The 27,515-nt window shown below is 41.2% G+C and overlaps 1 protein-coding gene across 1 annotated transcript in view; it reads left to right on the plus strand.

Moving 5' to 3' along the window:
* DHRSX (dehydrogenase/reductase X-linked) overlaps window positions 1–27,515 on the plus strand; it is a 228,468-nt gene that overhangs the window by 26,866 nt on the left and 174,087 nt on the right. Inside the window, exon 2 of the mRNA XM_034757540.1 lies at window positions 18,080–18,187. Within this exon, the coding sequence (XP_034613431.1) occupies window positions 18,080–18,187 (108 nt within the window). The remainder of the gene's footprint in view (window positions 1–18,079; window positions 18,188–27,515) is intronic.

Here is a 27,515-nt window from a genome sequence, read left to right on the forward strand (position 1 = left end):
ATGTTTTAAGAATGCTCCAAGAGACCATGACTTCTCACATTAGAGGACCATCACCTCAAGTGAAGGAAACAAAGAAGAAATCGATACCTATTTTTAGAAAACAATTTTTTTAGTCATCTTATAACTTAGACGGATATTTTTAAGTTTCATGTAGCTCGCCAAAACAAATCACTTTTACTCAGAGAGCTTTTGTGTCAAATTCCAGCTTGGTGAAATTTTACAGGAGAATTTCCACTAATAGTTAATGCACTGACAGCCACTGTAAATGAGAGAATAGCAAGTGCAAATTCCATGACTAATTCTAATTCTTAATTGTCCTTGTTTTGCATTTTCACTAATCAGAGTGTGAGCACGGTTTACATGAATCCACTTAATTGCCCCTAAAATACACTAAAATATCAAATATCCAGTTTTTCCATTACTATGTCGAAAGGTACAACAGCAAATAATCATTGCATAATGTTAGCAAGATTCAAGTTGGTCCTTCAGTAATTCTCTCCATCTGTCACATACATACACAAAAAAGTATTTAAGCAAAGCTGAGATGTTCAGTTTTGAACAGAAACTGTTATATAGGAACTAGCACTCATTCTATTCATTTTATTGGTATTTTACCAAATACAAAAGAAAAAGGAAGCTTTCCAAAGCTAAATCTCAAATTAGGCAGCTGAAACTTTCTTCTTGCTGACGGGATGAAAGATGTGACTGTGGGTTTAATCTTGGAGAGACAGTATGCGATTGGAAATGAGCAAATGTATTTTATTTTCTAAAATGTATTGACTGTTAGAGGGATTTATTTTTATTTTGTTCTTTTTCTTTCACCCCACGTTGTCTGCTTATCAGGGTTCATTGTGGTATCTGAGCACCTCACAAATGTTAATGAATTTATCCTCACAACACCCCGGTGAACTATCAGAGTATTATTATTTCTGTTTTAAAGATGGGGAAATGTGGCACACAGATTCAATACCTTCCAAAGGTCCCATAAGAATTCTTTATTGAATTCCTGGCTCTGCTACAGATATCGTCAATCCCAGTCCAATGTCTAACTCACATGATCATCCCTTCCTTTCTCACACACTACTTGCTTGTTATGTACACCTGAATCCAAGATTTGGGTAGCCCACATAGAGAAGGGAGAGGCTTACACTCTCTGGCCCCACTATGCGGGTGGGTAGGCTAAGAGACAATTGAGCTCTAAATGAGACGAGCTGTTAAATAGAAGAGAATGTTATAAAGCACCATTTGAACATTTTACCAAACACCTGCTTGCCTGAAAGCTAAATTTACTAGCCAGAGATAAATTTGAAGGATAGGGTAGTAAGACTCAGAAGCAATATAGTTGAAAAGACTGGGGAAGGGGAACAAAGGGGAAGGTGGGAGGAGGTGATGGGATTCCAGTTTCATCTTTCTTCTGACAATCTGGTATCTAACTTATACCAATGTTTTATATTGTGGCAAGTTTGGACTTATTAGTCTTTTTAATAACATAAAAAGCCTTTCTGGTGTTTAAAGATGTATTTGATCTCAAAATATCTCCTCCTCACTTTTGAATACTGATTGTTTCCTATACTAAATTTCCACTTATCTAACTCTTCCCAAGAATATTGAATCATTTTGCACCATTTATACTGACTCTAATTATTGGAGCTTTGTATATTTCAACATGCACTTCAATTCAGAAGTGATTGCCCCAATCTTGTAAAGTGAAGTACTCCAGCAACTTTCAATCACTTAAGGTTAGATTCCTCAATTGTAACTTTGTAAAAATGAAAATAGTTTCACTCTTAACAAGGTTTGCTTTAGACAGATTGTTTGAGTGATAACAGAATAGTCTTCTCTTTAGAAGAAACAGGTTTGCGAGTGACCTCTGGAGTATGCTCTTGGGTCTGATTGGAGTATGAAAGTGCAATTTCCCCATCTCTGGGAAGAGAGAGGATGCAATTTACACTGATCGAAAACAATCTTGCCCACCTTTCAGATTGGAACGGGATTTTAGCCACAGCTTCCTAAATGAAAGGGGCTTTGCAGGCTATTGCTTCCTCTGAATGGCTATAACACTACTAGGTGGATTTTGTGCAAGCACTCTTTGAGAAGGGTGGATTTAGCTATAGGGTCTGATTTTTATTCTCAGTCTCATCTGTTACACCAATCAATATAAGTACTTGGTGCTGACATACCTTTCATAATCGGCTGAAACAGCCTACAAAGCCATGGTATGGCTACGCTAGAGTAATAACCACAAATACAGAGAGACCACTGATATGTGAAAACAGAATAGATTAAAAACAGACCCTTTTAGGCTACAGGGCTCCTGAGTTGGAGACAACTGACAAGCACAATTCCTTATATTAAGGAATTCAGTCTGTGGCATATTGCAAGTATTCAGATACATCTATTACAGTAAAGGGTTTTCTGAACTGAGGAAGTTGCAGAAAACACTAGTTTTTACCTGTCTTTCAGTCCAAACTGGTTCTCTGTCGAATTAAATGGCAAAACTGTCACTGAATTCAATGGGAGTAGAAAGAACGTGGTTGTGCATGTAATTGGTAAAAATACTGTAAGTAAAGGAAGGAGGCTTAAGGTTAAAAGGCCCTGGTACAGTTGAAATCTGCGAGTCTTTCAATTTACTTTATTCGGAGCTAGATTCGGCTTGAATAAAATTTTATCTGCCACACCCATTTCTGGAACTGAAATTAGTTGGCTTGAATGGGAATGTATGGCATTGGTTTTCAAACTTTTGTACTGGTGATGGTGTTTCCTTACATCTTCCCACCTACCTCTTGTAATATCTGCACACCTTGATTTACGAATGAACTTTGTGAGATCAGTATCTGAACCGACTAAAATTTCAAATGAGAGTATCAGTTAAAGCTGGACACATTTTTTTTAAAAAAACCTGATCCATCATTTATAAATTCTTCAAATTACTCTCTCCCTCTCAGCCTCATTGAAAGACTTTTACCCAGAACTTTAAAGGTACACATCCACTAAAATTACACATCCTCCACTAACATTCTGCTGTTTATGTATACATTTTGCTTGACACTTACTTCTCATATTCATTGGTTGGTAATCTGTATCTCTCCCTCCACACTCAGAGTGAAAAACGATTGACTCATCATTGGAACCTTTTAAATTTTAATAGCAAATGAGCAGAAAAAGGAAAAGTGTCAAAACTTAAAGGCAGTAAAACAGCTGAAAAGAGGATATTTTGTGGAATATCTAGAGTTTGTAATATATTTTAAACTGTCTACAAGTGTGAAAATAGAGCCATGGAAATTAGAGAAAATCTGATAGCTTTCGTTAGATTTTTAGTGCAGAATTATTTCCTAAAGTATAATTTATAGTGTTTTGTCCAGTTCCATTTTAAATCACTGTAGTAATAATGCTAAAGCATAGATAGCCGGCCAGCTGTATTCCTGGTTCTGTCATGGATTTCTACTGTGCAACATTAGACAAGTCATTTAATCACTCTGCGCCTCAATTTCCACATCTGAAAAATGGCAGTGATAGTATTTACCTTAGAAGTATTATGAGTCTTAACACTTGTAAAGCGCTATGAAATTTCTGAGAAAAAGAGCTAGGAAAGTGTTGTATTTTAGCTTAGTGCAGCTTACTGTGTTATCATGGTTTGTCTGCACTACATCTGGGAGCATGCCTCCTAGCTCAGGTAGACAGCCATGTTAGCTCTGCTTGAGCTAGTATTCTAAAAATAACAATATGGACACTGCCGCATTGGTGGCCGCACAAGCCCATCTGACCCCCTGGGTCTGTATTTGGATAGCTAGCCTGTGCCACTGCCCCAACATTCACATTGCTATTTGCAGTGTGCTAGCTCAAGCTGAGCTAGTGTATGTCTGTCTACCCAGGCTGGGAGGCACTTTCCCAGCTGCAGTGTAGACATTCCCTTAGTCATAATGGATCTCAGAGCAAGACAGCATTTCCTGATATTGATAATGCATTTTATTGTATTTGTTGTTTGATTTGTAAAATGTGGCAATCACTGGGGTTTCTGGGCACATGTCATTATGCAGAGATGATCCCATTACCCCATGTTATATCACCTGGGACCAAGCCTGCTCTTCAACTCCTGTTTTTACAATGGGAAAAACAATTACAAGAGGACATGACTTGCAGAGCAGAGAGAAGTTTTACATAAAATAATTTCACTTAATATGTACAATACATGGGATAGCTCAGTGGTTTGAGCATTGGCCTACTAAATCCAGGGTTGTTGTGAGTTCAATCCTTGAGGGGGCCATTTAGGGATCTGGGGCAAAAATCTGTCTGGGGATTGGTCCTGCTTTGAGCAGGGGGTTAGACTAGATGACCTCCTGAGGTCCCTTCCAACCCTGATATTCTATGAAAAGGGTCTGGTTGTGGGAGAGAGCCTCAGTATGATATGTTCAAGAGAAAACTAGATGATATTTTTGATTGAAAGATACACCTGTATAACATCACTAACCTCAGGATAGAGTTACTCCTGATTTACATCAGGGTAAGGTGGAAAAGAACCAGGCCCACAGAGTGCAGACATCATAAATAAATAAATAGAGTGATGAAAAGTAGCAGGGCAATGAATTAAAGGCAAATAGAGCCTGTCTCTCTTTCTGAGTTCTTGGGATTGTATTTTCTCACGTAAGAAAAAAAATGACTGTTAAATGCACTGTTTCGATAAATGCTTATGAAGGGAGCGGTTACTTGTTGGTGTTAGTATCAAATTTTCTTTCTTTACCTTTTCAGCAAATTTCTGAAAACCTTTAGCATATAAGGTGTTGATTTGCAATGTACGGCAGGTAATTACCAGGCTTTCTTCACACTTCTAGCAACACCTCCTACTCCTTGGCCTTATTTCACTAGGCTGGGTGTTAGTTTTTTGTCAAGTGCTTTTCCTGTGCCAACCTATGGCTGCAGATACCTCCAGGAATCCCTTTAGTACAGTGGTCTTCAGTTACATCTCAGGAGCAAGATGGTGCAGTGGTGTTTGTGTTCTGCAAGCCTGTCACATCTGGAGGCATGGCTTCAAATTCCTTCATTCTCTTACAGCTGTAAAGGAGTTGGTTGGCATTTGTCCACGTGACAAAAACATTACTGGTTAGCAAAATTTGCCATCTCTGGCATAATGCGAGTATAGTGCTGTGCAAGCCTCCCTTCAACCTCAGTCCTTATCCGAGACATCCTTTTTTCCTCCGGCCTCTCTTAAACAAAAACTAGATGAGAAGTGGAATAGCAGAGATGTTTAAGACTGGAGGGCAGTGGGAGAGCTTGCACAGTGTCTGCCTGCACTATACCTAGCTTTCAGAAGCACTAACTCAGGCCTGCACAACTCGTAAAGCGGCGAGGGCCATATTACTCCAAAGAAAACAACTGAGGGCCGAAACCCCCCAAGCGCTGCCAACTCCCCCCCCCCCAGCCCCCCCCGCCCCCCCCAAACACACCCCCCCCCCCCCCCCCCCCCCCCCCCCCGCCGGGACACCCCCCCCACCGCCCCCCCAACCCCCCCCCCGCGTGCCATCTGCTCCACAGAATTAAACCCTCTTCCCCAGCGCCAACCCACCGAAACAGCAGTTGTGAACCTCGGTGTAGTATGTTATAGCGGCCCCTAAGGTAGTATAATTAAGGTAAAAGAAAAATGTCTTTTTGCTAGAAGTAGAATAAGATCTTCCCCCCCACTTTGTAATCGATTGCCCTGTTGAATGAATGAGATGTGAATGAGGAAGGCGTGGAAGGCAGGCACCTCTGGACAGCTGCAACGCTTGGAGAGGCAGGGCCAGCTCTAGGATTTTTGCTGCCCCAAGCAAAAAAATTTTTGGCCGCCTCCCCTTTCTTTTTTGTGCCCCCGGCTCCACCCCAACTCCACCCCTTCCGAACCCCTTCCCCAATTCCCCAGCACTGCCTCCTCTCCTGGCGTGCCACATTTCTCACCCCCATTGCTTCCTACGGGTCCCCTGTGACATCCCGCCCTAGCTCACCTCCACTCCGCCTGCTCCCCCGGGCATGCCGCCGCTCTGCTTCTCCCCCGTCCCTCTCAGGCGAGGGAGAGCGGAGAAGCGGAGCAGCAGCGCGTTCAGGGGAGCAGGCGGAGCAGAGGTGAGCTAGGGTGGGGGGGCACAGGAAGTAATGGGGGGGTTAGAGGAACCGTTCCCCACTCCAGCTCACCTCCGCTCCACCACCACCGCCTCCCCTGAGCGCCCGCCGCTTGGCTTCTCCTCCCTCCCAGCCTTGCTGCGCGAAATAGCGGTTTCGCACATGGCAAGTCTGGGAGGGAGGGGGCAGAAGCGGAGCAGCGGCGCATTCAGGGGAGTAGGCGGAGCAGAGGTGAGCTAAGGTGGGGTGGTGCAGGAAGTAACGGGGGGTAGAGGACCCACTCCCCGCTCCAGCTCACCTCCGCTGCCTCCCCTGAGCGCCCCGCCGCTTGGCTTCTCCTTCCTCCCAGCCTTGCTGTGCAAAACAGCTGTTTCGCGCGCAGCAAGCCTGGTAGGGAGGGAGAAGAAGCGGAGCGGTGGCGGCGCGCTCAGGGGAGCAGGTGGAGGCAGAGCGGAGGCGAGCTGGGGCAGCGAGGGCACTTTTTTCCCATGCCCCGGAGTCGGCATCTATGATGGCCGGTGCCAGAATGCCGCTCCTAGAAATGAGCCGCCCCAAGCACCTGCTTGTTTTGCTGGTGCCTGGAGCCAGCCCTGGGAGAGGGGATGGAAGCAAGACCAGATCAGTAGAACAGGTCAGCAACCGACTCACCACTCGCCTCCTCAGCTCCCTTGCCCCGGCTCGCCTACTCACCCCCCGCCACTGCCCGCCCACTCGCCTCCTCAGCCCTCCACCCTCCCGGATCGCCTACTCATTCCCTGCCACTGCCCGCTCGCTCACCTACTCAGCCCCCCCTCCGCCCACGGGCCACACAGTGAGCCCATCTACTCAACCCCCGCGAGCCGCACAATGAGCCCACGCGGGCCGCATGTGGCCCCCGGGCCGCATGTTGTGCAGGCCTGCACTAACTTAACTCACAGGATTAGAGTATAAAATAATTTGTCCCTTCTCCTGCTATTCTGTGACTATTTCTGCAGGCCTACCCGTATCGCACTCATGCAGGCAAAACTTGCATTGACACCAATGGGAGTTTTGCATAATAATAAGTATGGGACCACCTGTTGTCCTGTGGACTTGTTAGCATTTTTCCCATTTGTCTGATTTATATAATAGTACATTCTGTTTCTCTTTTTGGCAGTTCTAAACATACAGGTTAGAATCTCCAAACACCATACAAGCCTTGGCTAAAGGAAGAAGTAAAATTGAGTTAAGGTTTAAGGCTGGATTACGGCTTTAGGAGTGTACAACTGCAGCTTAACCAGTAGGTTGCTCCCTTTTTTTCAAGGCCCCTCCATATTTGTTGGGCCAAATTCTCTGCCTTAATAGTTTAGTCTGAGTCAAAGTCACCGTGGATTTGCATTTTCAAAAGATGGGATTTATGATGCAGGATCAGACCATTGTTCCATCAAGCCTGTAATTCTGTTGTCTAAGGGCTTGTCTACACTGGCACTTTATAGCACTGCAACTTTCTTGCTCAGGGGTGTGAAAAAACACCACCCTGAGCACTTTTCAGAGTAGCAGCCATGTTAGTCTGTATCCGCAAAAAGAACAGGAGTACTTGTGGCACCTTAGAGACTAACAAATTTATTAGAGCATAAGCTTTCGTGGACTACAGCCCACTTCTTCGGATGCATATAGAATGGAACATATATTGAAGAGATATATATACACACATACAGAGAGCATGAACAGGTGGGAGTTGTCTTACCAACTCTGAGAGGCCAATTAAGTAAGAGAAAAAAAACTTTTGAAGTGATAATCAAGCTAGCCCAGTACAGACAGGTTGATAAGAAGTGTGAGAATACTTACAAGGGGAGATAGATTCAATGTTTGTAATGGCTCAGCCATTCCCAGTCCTTATTCAATCCTTTGTTGATTGTGTCTAGCTTGCATATCAATTCCAGCTCAGCAGTCTCTTGTTGGAGTCTGTTTTTGAAGTTTTTCTGTTGTAATATAGCCACCCGCAGGTCTGTCACTGAATAACCTGTCTCTCTCCAGCGCTATGCTGCAACTACACAAGCCACGTTAAAGCGTTGCCAGTGAAGACGCGCCCTTAGAAGACTGAAGCAGAACGTGCATTTAACTTGTCTACTATTTAAACATTCTCATTAATTGCCTCCTCTGTTTTCCTTCTTGGTGGTTTCAAGGCATGCATGCAGATGCTTTGTTTCTTTTGGAACATATCCTATCTTTCTGCATCATCACAGTTGGCCTTGATTGCAGTGAGTCCATTGTGGTTCTACAGTGTGGGAGGGGTGAGGAAGGGAGGCAGCCGATAGAGAATCTACACAGAGGTACAGGAGAAAGGGCATGAAGATGGATGTGGAGGTCCTATTTAAATTGCTTGAAAATGGGGTCCTAATTTTTTGTTATCTTTTTCTGTGTAAGCCTTCTGCCAGGTGGTTAACGGCTGTGAAAAGAGTAGGTTTAATATATTTAGGGTCTCTCTTAAAACATAAATAAGCTGGATTGATGCCTCCTCCAGAAACCTGGTAAACTAAACACAGCTGAGACTGTGTACAAACAAGGGGATCTCTATTAAGGGAAAGGGAACACAGTCATAGCCTTGGGAAAACACAGAATTTATATGCAAATAAAAGGTCAAATACCCTCCTTCTTCTGGTAACTTTCACAAGCAAAAAAAAAAACCTCCGGGAACGCAATTGCCGAACCAAAAAAAAAAAAAAAGATGTCCGGAAAGCTGCCCCTGAAATTGTGCTGCCCCAAGCTCGTGCTTGGTTTGCTGGTGCCTAGAGCCGGCCCTGACAATAGTCTATCTCCCTTCACACCTGCTGGTGAGAATGTCCCACCAAAATCCAAGTTTATATATAGTTATTGTGACCTCACAAGCGTCGCTAGGGGAATTGTGGGTAAATAGCCTATGCAAATGAACATCTCTATGGCAGCACATTTAATCAATAAATGGAATTGAGAGGGTTTTCCGCCTCTGGCTTCTAGTCATAGGACTTACATCTGTAACTATCAAAAGAAGTTTCTCTCAACAAACCTGTCATTTATATTATCAATATATTCCTTCTGCAAAGGGTATTTTGATGTTCCATTCAGTCAGTTAATAATTGGGTAGCTAAATCACCCATTATTATTACCATTGTAGCAAATTATTTTGTAACTTCATTTCTAACATGTTGATCTCTTAACATGGTAAGGTCTTCAGATGATTTTTATCTGGAGGCTTCTAGTATAATCTTAAAATGAAATTAAAATTTAGCACTAACAATGCTTATCATCACTCATATCATGCCTTATAAAGTGCCCTACAGAGGTCTCCCAACAGTCTCATAAGGTAGGTGAGAAGTATTTCTTTGTTAATGTGGGGAAACTGAGAAAGCGGTTAATCAACTTGTCCGAAGTTGCAGAACTGGGATAGAACTCAGGAATCCTAGTCATGGACCAGGACACCACCATGCTAGGCTCTATACAGACACCATTGTCTCCTAATACTCATGCTGGAATATATTTTAGAAGGGCACACAGAAATATTATAGAAGTACAGCAGTGGTTGCTTTGTTTGTTCATTTTTATTAGCAATTTTGAAGATGTCATAAGCCACTAGTTCAGAATAGCTAGTTTTACCATGTTTAGGTTTTCTAAATTTTTATGGGTGCCATTTCTTTCTCACTCAGTAGGATCAGTAAGAGTTGGGAGTGCTCAGCACCTGGCAAGATTGGCTGCTTTGTTTACGGCTTTTCCAGTTACTATTTCTGACCCAGATTATCACCCTCACATCCACACACAGGGAGGTACCCTCTGGGTCCAGTGCAAGGCTCTAGTGAAAAGCCCAAGTCTCCTACTGGCAAAAGGTGCTGGGATTTCTACTGGGGCCCTATCCCTGGATCCATCTTTTATATCAGCCTTTGTGTAGTAGGTATCGGATAAATTCAAAATCTAGCCCCCTCTAGCTGCTGGAAGGAGGGAAAGTGTTTTTTCTTTGTTCACCCATTTTGAGAGCCTTCTGGCTGTTATTGCTCTTCTAGAAGTGCCTTTGGGTGTTATGGGATTGGGGGGGGGAGAACACACATCTCCACCAGCTTCTGCCACAGCTTCTTGGTTGCTACAAGGGAGAGGAAGAAAGAGGTTTCTGCTATTCTACTAGCCCTCAGCCTACATTTCTTTGCCTCTTCTGCCATAAAAATCTCCAGTGCCAACCTCTGCTGCTCACCGTTCTGAGCATGATTCACAACTTGCCCACAGGTTTCTAAATGGTGGGAGCAAAGCTACTCCAAATCTTATGGACTTTACTTTATTGCTGCTTGGCAAAATGGTGACAGGCGGAAGAGGCATAGGAACTGTCTGCAGACTCAGTCTGGAAGATTACATTTGGAATGTTCTCCTCACAACCATGAAGGCTAGGAACTTTTTTTCTTTTAATGAAAGTTTAAATTGTGTAGAAGCTGAAGGCATAAGCCCCCACACTTGCCATGGAGTGATTTGCATTTGCCATTGGCAAATGGGTGTGTTTTTTCTAAGCATTGGAATAATTATTTTCTTCCTTGGTTCTATTTACTAGCTTTCTACAAGGGCTATTGGGACCTTGTTATCACACAACCTAAGAAGATGCCTACATTAGCTTCCTTTCTGAGAACTGTCATTTGGACAGAATTATCCAGTGCCAGGTGATTACAATCAGGAATAGCAGTGCAGATGAATTCTTTTGTAATATACCATTTTAAAGTTGGCGAAAATGCTTTAAAGCTCTGCATTGTTAACTTACCCCTGTAAATAAAAATGTAGGAAAAGTATTTGAATGTTTAGGATGAGAAAAACTAGAGAATAATGTTGTAGTTGCCTGAGCTCACTATACTATTTCCTTTACCCAACTTGAAAAACTTGATTGTGCTGTGCTGTGTCACATTGAATTATATTGTGTCTGGCAACAACACTCATCTATTCACCTTCCTTTCAACCCGAATATTGCTATACAAAAACAACTCTATACCTGTCATCCTGTCATCAAGCTAAATATTCACCTTTCTTTTGTGTCTCTACCAGTTACCTGCAGGCCCATTATTTGCATGTACATTGTTCAGTTAGCCAAATACATAAAAAATAAAAACCCTACTGTTAGGGTCAATCATTTAAAGTATTAATCTTTAATGGGCTTTAACATTATTTAATGGAACAGTGAACAATAAAGGAATTATACTTTAGTGTCTGTGGGTTTTGTAATATTCCAATATATGCCAGTCCAGAAAGAAACTTGGATTAGGAAAAAAGCTTAATAAAGTGCTATGCCCTTCCTCTCTGAGATAAGCACCTAAGTCCAGACTGCAGGAAGGTACCTATCTCTGCTAGCCATCCATGAAAGGGAACCCATCTGGAGTCAGGAGGCTCAGGGTATGGCTACACTGCAATTAAAAACCCATGGGTGGCATGTGCCAGCTGATTCAAGCTCTCGGGTCTCAAACTGAGGGGCTGTTTAATTGCAGTGTAGATTGGCTGAGGCTGCAGCCAAGCCTGAATGTCTACACAATTAAATAGCCCCTTAGTCTGAGCCCTGTGAGTTCAAGTCATCTGCAATGGGCCAGCCGCAGGTGCATAACTGCAATGTAGACATATCCTCAGGCACCTATGGCCTTTCTTGCAGAATGCGTTAGGTGCCTGCTGCATGCCACACAAAACAGCTGGAGGAGGAGATGGTGGTGCTCACCTTATAACTTTTAGACCAGAAGTTAGAGTACTCACCTGGGATGTGGAAGAGGTCCAGTTTCCCTCCCTCCCTCCAAGGGAGAAAGGATTTGAACAGGGGTCTCCCACCACTCAGGAGCGTTCTCTAACCACTGAGCTATGCGATGTTCTGATGTTCCTCAGTCTCTCCTGTTCTAGCTGTTCCACTGTGGATAAATAATTGGAGCAGGGGGACAGTACCCACTGTACCCTAAACATTAGGGTAGAGAATCACCCCCTGCCTCCTCGGGCCCAATGACTATTTAAGTATTTATTCATGCCTGAACGGTCATTGGGACAAGACAGAGAAGAGACATCATGGATTGCTTTGGGGCCTAGGTGGGAGACAGGTGTCCAGATACCTAGAGGGAGGCAGCAGTGCACATGCAGAAACATAGGTGCTGAGGGAACTTTTACCCTGAAAATTTAGGCACGGAGTGAGTTAAGGGACCTACAGGGTTCAGCAGGAGTTTTGTGGATAGCAGTGGAGCCTAAAACTGTGGAGCCTTAAGTGCCTAAACCTGAGATTTAGGCACCTAAGTCTGGGGTCTAAGTATCTAAGTACCTTTGTGGATTGAGTGATGACTGGGCCTGATGACTGGCCTGTCAACTTTATAAACCCAGTTCTGGTGAGAGGGTTGGTTTTTTCCTTTCCCATTCCTCCAGCATTAAACACCACTCCATTAGCTTCTCTTCCTCATCACGTGTCCAGCGTCTATCACTTTTCTGACTTCTTCCCATCTATCCTTCCCTCTCTCTCTGCTCCTCCATTTTCCTCTCCTCACAATCACCTCATTCTCAGTGACTTCCACTTCTACTAAAATGTAGCAAAGTCAGTGCAGTGAACAAAACTAATGATGTAGGTCATTGAAATAAGTGATGGGGATGTGTATCCGAGATATAAAAATAAGCGGTGGGTTGAAAGGGAGGACATGGAGAGAAGGGGAAGGAAGCAGGAGGCATATTTAGAATCAGAGGAAGTGGAAGATAGTATACTTGGGGCTAAGGAAAACAGTCCCATCTAAGGAATTTTTTTTTTTTGGAACATTACTACAGTTGAAACTGCAAATATCAGTACAGAGAATGAATGAAAATGGAATAACCCTGAATATACTGAACAGAGAGTTGTGGAATAAAAAGAAAATGAGAGAAAAAAACAGTCTGCATTTGTGTAGGCTTCCCTCATCACTCTTCATAGAAGTTGTGTTGGATTGGGATGGATTTCCCTCTACTGTGGGCTATTTTCAATGTACATTCCTATTTAATGAATTCTTATTTATCTAACTTTGTCAAATGTGCCCATTAAGTAGGCACATACATATGTTTGTGCCCTATTGGTGCAATTGTCTTTACACATGCATATAATTGTAGCACTGTCTACAAATGCACCATCCTGCCCCCATCATCAATAAATTCTTATCCCAACTCATACCAACCCCTTGGGGAAAATCCTAAGGAATAGATCTTGAAGTGAAGGCTCATTTGGGCTAAGGAATATTAGCTTAGAAAGAGTTAGTTATTGTTTCTTTGTGAAAGTTTTGAAATGTTGGAACTAAAAGATTTCCAAAATTCTTCAACTGGAATTACTTTTAAGGAACTCAGGCCCTGATCCAACAAAGTGCTTAAACATATGTTTAACTTTAAGTATGTGAATGGTCTCACTAAAGTCGCTGGTGTGAAATTGGAACAATACCCTGGAGAATCAGGCCCCTTGATTCTGTGCTGAAAGCTGCTTTGTGGCAGGACCTTTTTGTTGTTCATGCATTTGCTGTATTTTTCCTGCGTCAAAGTCCCATCAGCACTGGGCCCCTTCTTGTTCCCTTTCCATTATGCTGTAGTCCACCTCCAAATTGTTGTCCTCAGCCATTTCATCCATTGTTTCAGATTGGCACTTGTCAGTGCTGTGTCATGTTACAAAGAAATCATCCAGCTGCTGCTTTGGCCACCTTCCTCCTTTCGTTTGCACCTTTCAGTGAACATACTACCTTCTACCATAGGCACCTGTACATTGAAAGAGCCAGAATTTACCATAGCATTTTGATAGAGTCCAAAATGCCACACAAGTTACAGTGCCCACATAATGTGATAAGATTGATATTTAATAAACCATTATTGTTATTCCTTTTTAGCAACTCTAACAATTCTGCTAAGTCAAACTATTTTCATTGGATGGCTGAAAGGAAAACATGTGGCCTAGAGACTATTTCTTTGCCAAATTACAAATGTCTGCCTTGTCTTGTTTAGGCACAAGAACTGTTCATAGAAAAGTTGCAATTTCTTATTTAATTCTGGAAAAAATATATATTTTTTTTATTCACTCTCTTCATTTTCAAAAACTGCAGAGGCATTTTTACTTAACATTTCTTTTCAAGTGTCCTCATGGAGAGAGCAGACCTGGAAAATATCTGCCAAAAAGGTAAAAGCTTAGCAAAATGATAAACACCTGAAAAAGGCCTTTGGAACAGAAAATTTAGTAGACTACTCAGTGCTCACTCCAGCTGTAATTTCAACCTTAACTCTTAGGACCTGCTTGTGGGCCCCTTATTTATATGAGTGGACAGTTACGCAGATAGGTAGTCAGTGGGGCTACTCCTGTGAATAACTGCTCCCCCAGGTGAATAAGATGGGGGAGGCAGCATAATCTAGCCTTTAATGAAGTTTTATTTATTGGAGAATATATTTATTGCGGCAGGTATACACACAGCTCTCATTTTTTAAAAAATGAGGGCACACCTAAACATGGGACAAGGGCTACCCAAATATAAGTCCTTTCAGTTACAAGGAAAATTGTGAATTTAAGATACCAAGGGTGGAACTCCTGGTCTTGTTGAAGTTAATGGAAGTTTTGCAATGGACTTCAGTGAAGCCAGGGTTTACCCAATATGTATATGGGAAGAGAAAACTCCTGGGAGCAGCACAAGTAGTGTGTTTAAAGACTACTTAAAAATATGGGATTGTAACTACATTTTAGGGGGTTCCTTTCTTAGGTAACACAAAGTTAGATAATCTTTGGACAGATCAAAGCCTACTGCCTTTTGAGCTAGTGTGAGACTATTGTTTATTTGTTATTTGTATTATACTAGTGCCTTGCAGCACGAGTCATGGAACAGGATTCCCTGGAGCTAGGTGCTGTACAAACAGGGCCCTACAAGCTATGGATAAGATAAGAGACAGCAGATGGAGACAGACAGATGGGGAAGTACAATTAAACAATGAGACCATATTGGTCAGCATGGTATGTGGTGGTCTTGGCACACTTGCAGCCTAACTGTTGTCAAGTTTTTTTATAGACCTGACAGTAAAGGAGTTTTCAGGAGGAATTTGAAGGTGGATAATGAGGTAGCTTTGTCGATGTTTATGGAAAGTGCCTCCAAACCGTGTGGGACAGCCTGGGGAAAAGCACAAAGATATTTGAAAATGTGGTAGTGGAAACTGGCATGACAGGCTGATTGGAGGTGAGCACTGACAGCTCAGTAGGAATTGAGAGATACTGGTAGGTCAGGGAATGACAGTGAAGGTGGTGGTATCTACTCCACTACCTAGGGACACTACTGCTGCAGACTAAAATATTCAACACAATTTCTCTTCCTGAGCATCCAATAGTTTACTCTCAAAAGAAAGAAAAGCCCTATTAATTTTAAAAATGCCACATTTTTTTTACACTGAAAGACTCCCCACACCTCTGATTTTATTTTATTTCTGTAATATATTTTTTCCCAAAGCAATTAAGTTGAAGTCATGGCTTGTTCAACCTTTCTTCTTGTTTAGCTGGAATTTCTTTTCTGTTGCTGATGTTGGGGTTTTTTCATATAAGGCTTGATTGTGCAACCCTTAAACCACATTGATGTAATCCTTACCCACATAAAGAGTCCCTTTAATTAAGCCGTGGTACTGTCCCAAATTGATGTGTCAATAGAAGAGGCTTTAGAGCAAACTGGTAAACTAAACAGAAATAAGTCACCAAGCCTAGATGGTATTTGCCCAAGAATTCCAAAGGAACTCAAATATAAAATTGCCGAACTATTAACTGTACTATATAACCTGTTGCTGAAATCAGCCTCTGTAGCAGATGACTGGAAGGTAGCTAAATGCTCATTTTCTAAAAATGCTCCAGAAAGGATCCTGGCAATTACAGGGCAGTGAGCCTAACTTCACTACCAGGTAAATTGGCAGAAACGATAGTAAAGAACAGTATTATCAGACACACAGATAAGCATGGTGTGTTGAGGAAGAGTCAACCTGGCTTTTGTAAAGGCAAATCATGCCTCAGAGTCTGTTAGAATTCTTTGAGGGAGTCAACAAGCATGTGGATAATTGGGATCCAGTCAATAAAGTGTACTTAGACTTTCAGAAAGCCTTTGACAAGGTCTCTCACCAAAGGCTGTTAAGGAAACTAAGTAACTCTGGGATAAGAGGGAAGGTTGTTTTATGGATCAGTAACTGGTTGAAAGGAAACAAAGGTAAGAATGAACAGTCAATTTTCACAATGGAGAGGTGAACAATGGGGTCCCCCAAGGATCTGTACTGGGACCTCTGCTGTTTGCATATTCATTAATGATCTGGAAACAGTGAAAAGTGAGGTGGCAAAGTTTGCAGACAATAAAAATTATTGAAGATATGTAAGTCCAAAGCAGCCTGTGAGAAGTTACAGTGGGATATCACAAAACTGGTTGACTGGGCAACAAAATGACAGATGAAATTCAACATTGATAGGTGCAAAGTAATGCACATTGGAAAAAATAATCCCAGCTATAGATGTACAATGATGGGTTCTAAATGAGCTTTAACCACCCAAGAAAGAGATCTTGGCATTCCCATGGATAGTTCTCTGAAAACTTCTGCTGAAAGCGCAGCAGTGACCAAAAATGCTAACAGTATATTAGGAACTATTAGGAAAATGGTAGAAAATAAGACAGAAAACATGATGACACTATATCCATGGTGTGTCCACACCTTGAATATTGTGTCAGGTTCTAATTGCCCCATCTCAAAAAGGATATAATGGAAGTGGAAAAGTTTCAGAGAAGGGTAACAAAGACAATTAAGCATATGGAACAGTTTCCATATAAGGAGAGACTAAAAAAGATTAGTGCTGTTCAGCTTAGAAAAGAGATGACTAAGGGGGACGATGACATTATAGAGATCTTTAAAATCATGAATGGTGTAGAAAAAATTATTAGAGAAGTATTATTTACCCTTTCAAAGAACACAAAAAACAGAGGTTACCTGATGATAGGCAGCAGGTTTAATACAAACAGCAGGAATTACTTTTGTCACACAACTAACCTGTGGAACTCATTGTCATGGGATGCTGTGATGGTCAGAAGTATAACGGGCTTCAAATTGGATACATTAATGGAGGATAGGTCCATCAATAGGTATTAGCCAAGATGGTCAGGGACACAACCCCATGCTTGGAGTGACCCTAAATCTCTGACTGCCAGAAGCCAAGAGTAGAAGACAGAAGTGGATCACTCCATAATTGTCATGTTGCGTACACTCCCCCTGAAGCTCTGGTATGGGCCACTGTTGGAGACAGGATGCTGGGCAAGATGGACCAAGGTCTGACCCAGTATAGCCGTTCTTATGTACTTATGTGAGTAAGAGTTGCACAGTTCTGCTCATAATGAACAAAATATGGACTAAAACAGATAACCCTCAAATATTCACAGAGACATATGTTTTTATATGTTTTTAATATTTTTATATTCTATAGACTGGAGTGCAGAAATGTTGGGAAGTGGACATCAGGAGTTTTGTTTTTACGGTTTTTCTTGTTCAGCTTATTTGTGATTTTGCTCCCTATTATTGGGGAAGCAAATGCAGAGCCCCTTCCCAAAGGGTCTGAAGGATATCATGCTGCTAACTGAAAAATTCTTATATTATCCCTGTATACATTTTGACTAAATAAACAACCTGTAAATTGACATGTAACAGCTGCCATGCATCTTTAGACAATAGAAATAGCTAAGTCAAAATTCTTAAAGGACAGATTGTTGCAGGACAACAACAATAACAACAGAATGTATTCAAATAGAAATGACTACATTTTTCTAGTTGGACATCTATCATTTGTGTGTCATCAACCTAAGTCTTTTGTGAACTATTAATACTAGAAAATTATACTGTTGTTGATAAACGTAAGTGTTATGTTCCTTTAATTGCCTACCAGATTTGTTGTTGTATTTTTTATTGGCCAAAGTTGAGTGATCCATTAAATGTATGTATGTATTTATAATATGTACCTTATAGCCTTATCTGTATTGCTACTGTGAATTAATGAGTTATTTTTTTTCTCTTCATGTAGTTTTCCCTACACAAAATGGAAATGTTGCTATAGTGACTGGAGGTGCTAAAGGAATTGGTTATCATACTGTGAAGCATTTGGCAAGACTTGGCATGCACGTTATAATAGGTACTGTCATTATTTTGTCAATACAAATGTATATTGTGCCTCCGGGACTAAAATCTTAAAGAAATATCTGTCTATCAGTATAACTAAAAAGATGCGTGGTTGTTACGGAGCCAAATCCTGCCAAGCCTTATGTTATTTAAAATGTTTATTACGGCAGTGCCTTGGGCTGACCAAGAGTGGGGCCCCATGGTGCTAGGCCCTGTACAAACACAGAGTGGTAGATGGTCCCTGTTCCAAACAGCTTACACAAATCTCTTTTGTAGGAGTTCTAATGCTTAGTCCCTCTGAATATTTGGCCCATAGTTTATGTTGTAAGCGTTTTTAAGAACTAGTACTGGAATCCTTTCATGCAAAAAGCAGTCAGTGTGAACATATATATAAAAACACACACTTGAGCCCGGTAATTTGAAATACATTTTACAGTGGGCACACTTTAAAATGTTCTTTTTACTGATTTTTAGGCAAAGTACTACTGTTATGAGCAGGTATTCCCCCTACTTAGGATGTGGAAGACTGTAAAACTTTTTTAAGGTGTCCATTCTACATTAGGAGGAAATATTATGAAAAATTTAAAGGTATTTTTTAGTGTATGGGGGGTGGTTCATGTTTTGTCCCATATAATGTAACTCAAAAGAAGTTAGAAAAATTGTTCTAAGCAAAGCAAACATTGAATTATCCACACCTAAAAATATTAGTGAAGATTTTGAGTCATCTTTCACTCCAATTCTGGGGTTTTCTTGGATTTTTTTTTAATTATATAATGTTTAAAACACTACAGTATATTACCTAGTCTTTTCCTGTTGCTAACCCACTAGCTTTTAATTTAAAAGAATGTAATTTAGAGCTATTCCAAGATTACTCTATTTGTGTTTAATTATACTTCAGCAATCCAGAAATTTAACTTTATTCACAAGGAAAATATGACTATATTAAGAGTGAAAAGCTACTAGCAGCGGTGGATCAGTCTGTTCTCAGTCATGCAGGTGGGAATGCAGAGTACCTCCATTAACATTAAAGGAGTTACTCTGGCTTAGCACAGGAGTAATGCAGAGAAGAACCTAGTAGTATATGTTTTAAAAGTCACATCAAAATCAAGCATCTGAAAACTCAACCAGGTGCTACTGTATTTTGCTAATGCTGTCACTATTACTATTGCCCTCAAAGTACCTTTATGTATTTTTAAGATGAACTGCAAAAACTTTACTCAAAAAAACCCAGTCCCTGTGTCATTTTTTCTCACCTTTCTTTAGGAAACGTACAAACACACTTTTGGTTTTGTTTTCAAAATAATTGTATATCATTTAAGGTAGAAATGATGAGAATTATTTCAATCAAGTGCAATATCTGAGCCAAACCCTGACCCAAGCACGGAGCCGAATCAGAGCTTCACAGCCTGGATAGGTTCTGCATCCATGGAGCCCTCCATAAGGGAGAGGCCCCCTCAGCAGACTCAGCAGTCACTCTGGCAGGCGAGCCTTGTCCTGTTTGGCAGTGCAGCGACATTTCTGCACAGAGGCAGGAGGAGAGGGGGCAATGCATCTACCCCTGGTGCCTGGCCAAATAAAGAGTTAGAGGACCAATTGGCCCCCTCACAGAAATGTATGTGACAGCTGCAAAGGAAGCTATCATGTGCTGACTTACCATGGGGTAAGATGGGGGCAATGTAAGAACCTCAACAGAATCCCAGGAGTCGGTGCTGAAACTACGAGTGATGGGGCTGCTGCTGCTCCACCTGGCTTGAAGTGGTTTCCATCATATCCAGGGTTTACAGTTTGGTTCAATGGCTCTCAGCACCTCTATTATACAAATTATTCCAGCACCTCTACCCCCCAGGGCAATCAGCGCAGGAACACAGTAGCAACCTCTTCAGTAGCTTCCATTCACCAGATATGCTTTTTGAGCCCTCAGGTTCCCTGCACAGGGGAGATAGAGAGGTATGGCTCTTGTCACTGTCATTTTCTCTTATCCTGTTGTCCCTCCTCATCAGGAGATTTAAAGCAAATTCCAATTCTGATTTCCAGTTTTAATCTATAACGGCTACTCCACCTTCTGCAGCAAACTAGCGTTCTGCACAATTTGTTAATTTCTTTTGGGGATAGAGAAATCTGTAGAGGTTAAAAGAGAGACATGAACACTAGATAGTGCGGGGAAAAACTTGACACCTGTGTAGTCAATGAGGGTTTTGCCATTGGCTTTAATGACTCCAGGATTTCACCCCAGACTTTGATACTAAAATACTTAATTAGTGGATCTGATTCTCAATATATCTGTGACCACAAAGAAGCTTTTCCACATACTTCCACTGTTGATGCAAGAGCCTTCCCCTCTTCTGTAGTTCCTGCTGTCTGGAACAGCTGTCATGTATGTCATGGCCTTATTATGGGCTCCCATCTGCTCCCATTAAAGTAAATAGCAAAAGTCCTAATGCCTTCCATGGGAACAGACTTTGGCCATCTCTATATTACCAGCATTACTATACTGGTATAATTCCCAGTTTGGACATTGTTATTTGGAATAATACTGTTAATGCACAAATTCAGCTACACCGAAAAAAAGGTTGCTGTAATTCTGAATAAGAGTATTTACATAGTGAGTTATACTGATATAAGTATAGTGGTGTAGTTCATCTCATGTAAAAACTCAATATAATGTAATATGACACCATTGGGAGGGTTATCTGCAGCAGGAATTATATCTCTGGATCTAAAAGCATGAGCCTCTGCTGCCTGAGCCAAAAGACCCAATTTTGTCACCTTAAAGGTTGTAGGGATTCATAAACCTCTATGTGGTCCAGCCACTAGGAGACAGAACCACATTGGGTATTCTATTCTGCAGTCGAGTGGTGTGATGGAAGCAGGGGTTCACATATCTGAACTAGCTTTCATCGCATGGCAGCTGCTCGACCATGTACCCAGGGTTCCATGTGTGTGGGGCTAGCTCGAGCAGCCACCTATGATGCTGGGCTTCCCTACTATTGTTAGAAATTAGGTCAACTCAAATTGTGAGCTGGAGTTTAGACTGATTCAAAGCTTGTGTGCTTTAAGACCTGCCATGTCCCCTGGGTGTTCCAGTTTTAGAATGAATAAAGAAATATTTTGCTGTGCATGTGTTAAAAATTCTGACTTTAAACATTTAGAACTTTAAGTTGGTCTCTTCCTTAAATCTCAGTGAGTTAATAAAACAAGCCTAGCATAGTGATTCTAATTTGAGCTGTTACTTATGTGAAAAAAGTCCATTTAGCATATATGGGGAACAGTTGGGCGTTTTTCCCCACCCGTGTCCTTCCATCCAACTCATATACGCTTTCACACCCTAATTCGAAACAAAACTGAACCAACTTTGTTCAGACCAGGGGCATAAGTAGCGGTAACTCTAAAACACCACCCCTTGTAGCACTTAAATGAGACATCACACACAGTAAATCGTGTAGATCTGTGATTCCTCCCTCTCCTTTCTTACACAAGGAGTGAACAGTTACCAGTTCTGACACTTGAATTATCACTAGGCTTCTGAGTTAGCTCCTTACTGACAGGAATTGGGCAGTTCACACTACTCAGAGCTATTGTTCCAGATTCTCTGTAAGCATCTCTTCATCAGTTACACGAGTCACATTTTTAAAGTTTTCTTCATAACCATTACATCTGTAAACTGAACTATTTAATGGAAGCTGAGATTCTGGATCATAATACCAGTTTCAGAGAAGCGCTAGGATGCCGCAGATCAGCTCAATCTTAGCCCTGGTTCAAACTTGCAGAACATTCCATTCACTGAGTCCAAGCATGGAAAACTTTAGATCAAAAAGAATTTGTATCCAAAAATTATGAGCAACTGAAAAAAGGGGTTTTAGAATGGAAGTTAGAACTCGTCTTACCTGTGACAGGCACTAGTTACTGAATAACTGCCATAATATGGGCTTGCTGTTCTAGTTTGGAATTACAAATATCTACTTTTGAATTTCCCCCTTTGTAAGGGCTGGTGGTACTAAAAGTGACAAATTTTGATTTGAGTGGCAATATCTAATATAAAAGCTCTCATTCTTCACAGCTTTGTACCGTCAGTGAAAAGTGAGTATAAAGCACAAAAGTTCTGATTTGGCAGCATTCTGTGCACGCTGGGCACAGCTGAAAATGCAACGTAGTGGAAAATCAGGCCCATACTGTGCTTCTTTTGAAGTGTAATCATACTATAAATACACTTAATCTGTTGGAGCCTCAAATTTTGATACAGATTAATAAAATTCCACTGAGAAACCCAGCACTTACTTGAAACCCCTTCAAGTCCAGCTGCAACTGTGAGAAAGCAAATATCTTTGTCACCTCTTTCTGTTTTGTCTGGTTTCCAATTTTCAGGTGAGACTCCTTATGCTCTAAATCAGTCCATTCTAATACAGTATGTTAAAACCACAAAGGTGACTTTAGAAGGATAATTAAATCCTATCTAGAGAGTGCAGTTTTTCATTTTCAAAGATAGTTTGATTTAATTTTAATTACAGAAAATTTATGTACGACACTGTGAGTATGTTTACACTACCTGCCGGATCGGCTGGCAGCAATTGATCCAGCGGGGATCGATTTATTGTGTCTAGTCTAGATGCGATAAATCGACCTCCGAGCCCTCTCCCATCAACTCCTGTACTCCAGTGCTGCGAGAGACGAAAGCAGAGTTGACGGGGGAGCGGCAGCAGTCGACTCACCACGGTGAAGACACCACGGTAAGTCGATCTAAGTACATCGACTTCAGCTACGTTATTCACATAGCTGAAGTTGCGTAACTTAGTTTGATTCTCCACCCCCGTGTAGCCCAGGGCTAAGTCTCCTCTCACTCTAGATTGTTGCTGAGAGATATTTGAGTTCTAATATGTGCAGGAAAGCATTTTTCTTCCTAAGTGAGGAATATTTTGTTAGGATGGTATGCACGTTAGAGTTATAGTTGAGCAGTATTTCATACTTGAGAGCTTGTTTTCTAATTCTCTTATGAGAGCTGAAAAACATATAGTGGATTGCCTAGTAATGATCTCACTTCAATATTTTACTCCAGTAGTTGCACTACAGTGAAGGCTACAAGAGGTTCAGCTATCATCCTCTATTTTTACACACACACAACCTTCCAAATCATTCACATGTTTGCTGAAATTTCCCCAGCTTAGTCTGTTTAAAGACAATTAAAAAGCAAAACCTGGGCAAAGCCCCTATTCCTTTGTTTGGTTAGGGATAGCTCTATTGTTTTGTCCCTAGTCAAACAGAGCAAAACGTGTACTGAGTGTAAAACCATCAATTGTGTGTATTACAAATCAAGAGGTGGAATGTCTTCTCTGCACTGCCCTGTTCTAGTCATTTTAAGTGTACCTGGTATACTTTTTTTGGAACTTCCTGGTTCCATTTCATTTCTGCATTTTTTTTTGTCAGTAGTCAGGAAATTCTCCAACTTGCCATCTTTGGTAACAACATTTCTTTTTTATTCCAGGCAATCTTAAGCTTTGCAGGTTGTGACATCATATTTGAAATATTTTAAGTTTCCTTTTTTCACCCAGAAATAGTTTCTCCTATTGTGAGAGCTGTTCAAGAAAGAAAATAGTTTTATAGGGCTGTCGATTATTCACAGTTAACTACAAAAATTAATAGCGATTAAAAAAATTAATCACAATTAATCGCAGTTTTAATTGCACTATTAAACAATAGGATACCAAATGAAATGCATTAAATATTTTGGATGTTATTCTACATTTTCATATATTTTGTATTCTGTGTTGTAACTGAAATCAAAGTATATTATTTTTATTATAAATATTTGCATTGTAAAAATGATAAACAAAAGAAATAGTATTTTTCAGTTCCCCTCATACAAGTACTATAATGCCATCTCTTTGTCGTGAAAGTGCAACTTACAAATGTAGATTATTTTTTTGTTACATAACGGCAATCAAAAACAAAACAATGTAAAACTGCAGAGCCTACAAGTCCACTCAGTCCTACTTCTTGTTTAGCCAATCTCTAAGACAAACAAGTTTGTTTACATTTACAGGGCGATAATGCTTCCCGCTTCTTATTACAATATCACCAGAAAGTGAGAACAGGCATTTGCATGGCACTTTTGTAGCTGGCATTACAAAGTATTTACATGCCAGATATGCTAAACCAGGGGTCGGCAACGTTCGGCACGCGGCTCGCTAGGGTAAGCACCTTGGCGGGCCGGGCCAGTTTTATTTACCCGCTGACGCGGCAGGTTCGGCCGATCGCGGCCCCCACTGGCCGCGGTTCGCCATCCCGGACCAATGGGGATGGCGAGAAACGGCGTGGGCGAGCGATGTGCTGGTGATGTAGTATCTTGTGGTGATACTACAACAGTGCCATGAGAATGCTGTTCTCACTTTCAGGTGACATTGTAAACAAGAAGTGGGCAGCATTATCTCCTGCAAATGTAAACAAACTTGTTTGTCTGAGTGATTGGCTGAACAAGAAATAGGACTGAGTGGACTTGCAGGCGCTAAAATTCTACATTGTTTTCTTTTTGAATGCAGTTTTCTTTTCACATAATTCTACATTTGTAAGTTCAACTTTCATGATAAAGAAATTGCACTACAGTATTTGTATTAGGTGAATTGAAAAATACTATTTGTTTTGTTTTTTTTACAGTGCAAATACTTTTAATTAAAAATAAATATAAAGTGACCACGTATACTTTGTATTCTGTGTTGTAATTGAAATCTATAGATTTGAAAATGTAGAAAACATCCACAAATATTTTAATAAAAGGTATCCTATTATTGTGTAACAGTGGGATTAATTTTTTTAATCATTTGACAGCCCTAATTTTTTATTTTGGTTACCTTTTTCTACAGCCAGGTGAATAATTAATTCCCTATGTTTACAAAGTACAAATCTAGCTAGAAAATACCCCAGTCTTTCATTTGGATCAGTCAGTCCTCTCTGTAAATGGTGAACATGATTGAAAATTATCCTTTTTGAGAGATTCCAAATAAATTTAAAAAAATTCCAAAAAGCATACATTTATACATGAGATTCCAGCCAGTAGGAGCTGTTTCATTTGCAAAGAGTGATGCTGAATGCAGGTTAAGTTGAAGAAGTGGAACTTTATTAAACCCTGTACACTGGTCTCTCCATGTGAGTGAGTTGTTTTCAGCCTAACTCCATGGCATTCCCTGTGTCCACTGGTGTGCCGTCACTAACAGCCCCTCCAGGGAACATGGGCCCTCTGACTTCAGTTCCACTGATCATGATACATCATCCCTATTTTACAAATTTTTAATATAAACTTTTAAAACAAATTATTGATGCCCAGACCTCAATCCGTTTTCCTTTGGCCAGAAGTTGCTAACGTATAGCCAAGTTGAAGTCTCATCTTTACCACAAACTTAGTTGTTTACATTTTCTTGGAGATAATTTGGTCTCCTCAAAAGGCGACCACCCTGGGAATTACCTGTCTCCTCCTTTCTTGTCTCTGAATAATTCTCTGTTCTGTGATGATCTCTCTATCTCAGTAGGCTCTCTGGCTGTTGTGTATTACTGGCTTGTAATAGCCTCCTGTTCCTTTGGATCACTTGTCCCTCTTACTTATCTTATATGATCTGATGCCACTGCACCCCTTCAGGATCTTTTAGCTGACTCTTTCTGGTGTCTCTCTAGCGGCTGAATCCTCACAGGGATGCCTGTCTCTAGGGCTGGTAGGTCCTTACCTGACCTGTCGTACTCTAGTGCCTGCATTCTCTGATTGTTGGACATCTCTTCTCAGTGGTGTCTCCATCCTTCTGGTTGCAACAGACCTCCTCTCATTGACAGCAGGGTTTTAGTTCTTCATCCCATCAGTGCCTGTCCCTGACTGTTTTGGGACCCTTCTGATAGGGTATTTCTGTGTGCCAAAAATGTTAACAAGGGGTCTGAACCAGAAGAAACAGCCTTATGTATCAGCCTTTTGGCTGTTTTCACAATTGAGTCAACTGGTGGGGAGGAGGTATGGTGGTCAAATTCCCATTTGCATGCAAATTACTTTGAATTTTTCTGAGGCAAATTGGGAGCTGTTGTTGGTGAATACAGTGTTCAGAATGCCATAGCTTGCAAAGTGGGCCCTCAGTTTGACTTGCTTCTTGATTCAGGCAGGGCACTGACATCCCTAAAATTTGAATAGCAGTTCATTGTAATCAAGTACTGCTTTTCATTGAAGGTAAAAAAGTCTGTTTCCACCTTTTTCCATGGTAAGGTGGGCCACTTACGTGGTAAGAGTTTCTTTCTGCTGGCATTTATCACATGACTGTCAGGCATCACTCATCTATCAAGGAGCAGAGTTGTGTATTTGTTCTCACCCAGTAAACACATTCTAGGGCACATTTAAGTCAGCTGTCAATACCCAGGTGCGTGACATGTATTTTTCGCATGAGATCCTTATGTAATGAGGTGGAGACAACAGCTCTTTTTTCACAAAATATGATTGCATCCTGCACTCTCAGCTAATCTTTAATGCGAAAAAATAGTTCTGCTCCTACCAGTACTTGGCTTTGGTAGAATTGTTGTCTTTACTGCCTGTAGTTGGGAGTCCTTTTCCATAGACTATTTGATTTTCATCAGTTTCACTGTTAAAACTGGGAGACAGTACAGCATGTTAAAGGATTCAGTGTCCTAATCTTCACCTCCCAACTCGCTGATGCTGTTCAGGGTGTTAGCTAACACCACTACCCATCTAGGAACAATGCTGGGTGAGACTTCTCTGGAACATCTTTTGTGCTGGCCTTATGCATATTGGCATGTGCAGTTATCTATAGCAACCAAATGGTGTTGCAAGTGTTGTCATCCCAGTTTCTGTGACCAAACCCATTCCTCATATCAGACTGTCGAGATTCTGGCTTTGGAAAGTTCTGACAAGATGTCATCATGGATAGTGGCATCTTTCCAATGCCTGGGTCTATGCAGATGCACAGTTTGACTGATGGCTTCTTTGCCACCACCATGGTACTATGATACCCTTGCTCTGCAGACTTTCAAACTCCTTTTGTACTCCCTAGTGCCACTGGAATTTTCCTTCGTGGTAAGCACACAGGTCCCAACTTGGGATCTGTTTCCAGTCACAACTTTTCTTTGAGGCACCTGTTGCATTTGAAAACATCCCTCCTATACTTTTAAAATGATCTACACTGTCTTGTTGTACTGCCGCTGTAAAATTCTGAGTCTGTACCCTGATCAGATCCATGACTTGTATGGATGTATTCTCCAAGAAGGGTGTGTGGAGCTTAACATCCATCACCACAAACTTCTGTAGGTATCATCTGTTATTGTTTGGGTTAGTTATTATTGAATCACATTTTCCTATGGGTTGCATT

Source organism: Trachemys scripta, chromosome 1 (genome assembly GCF_013100865.1).
Source record: "Trachemys scripta elegans isolate TJP31775 chromosome 1, CAS_Tse_1.0, whole genome shotgun sequence".
Lineage (NCBI taxonomy): Eukaryota > Metazoa > Chordata > Testudines > Emydidae > Trachemys > Trachemys scripta.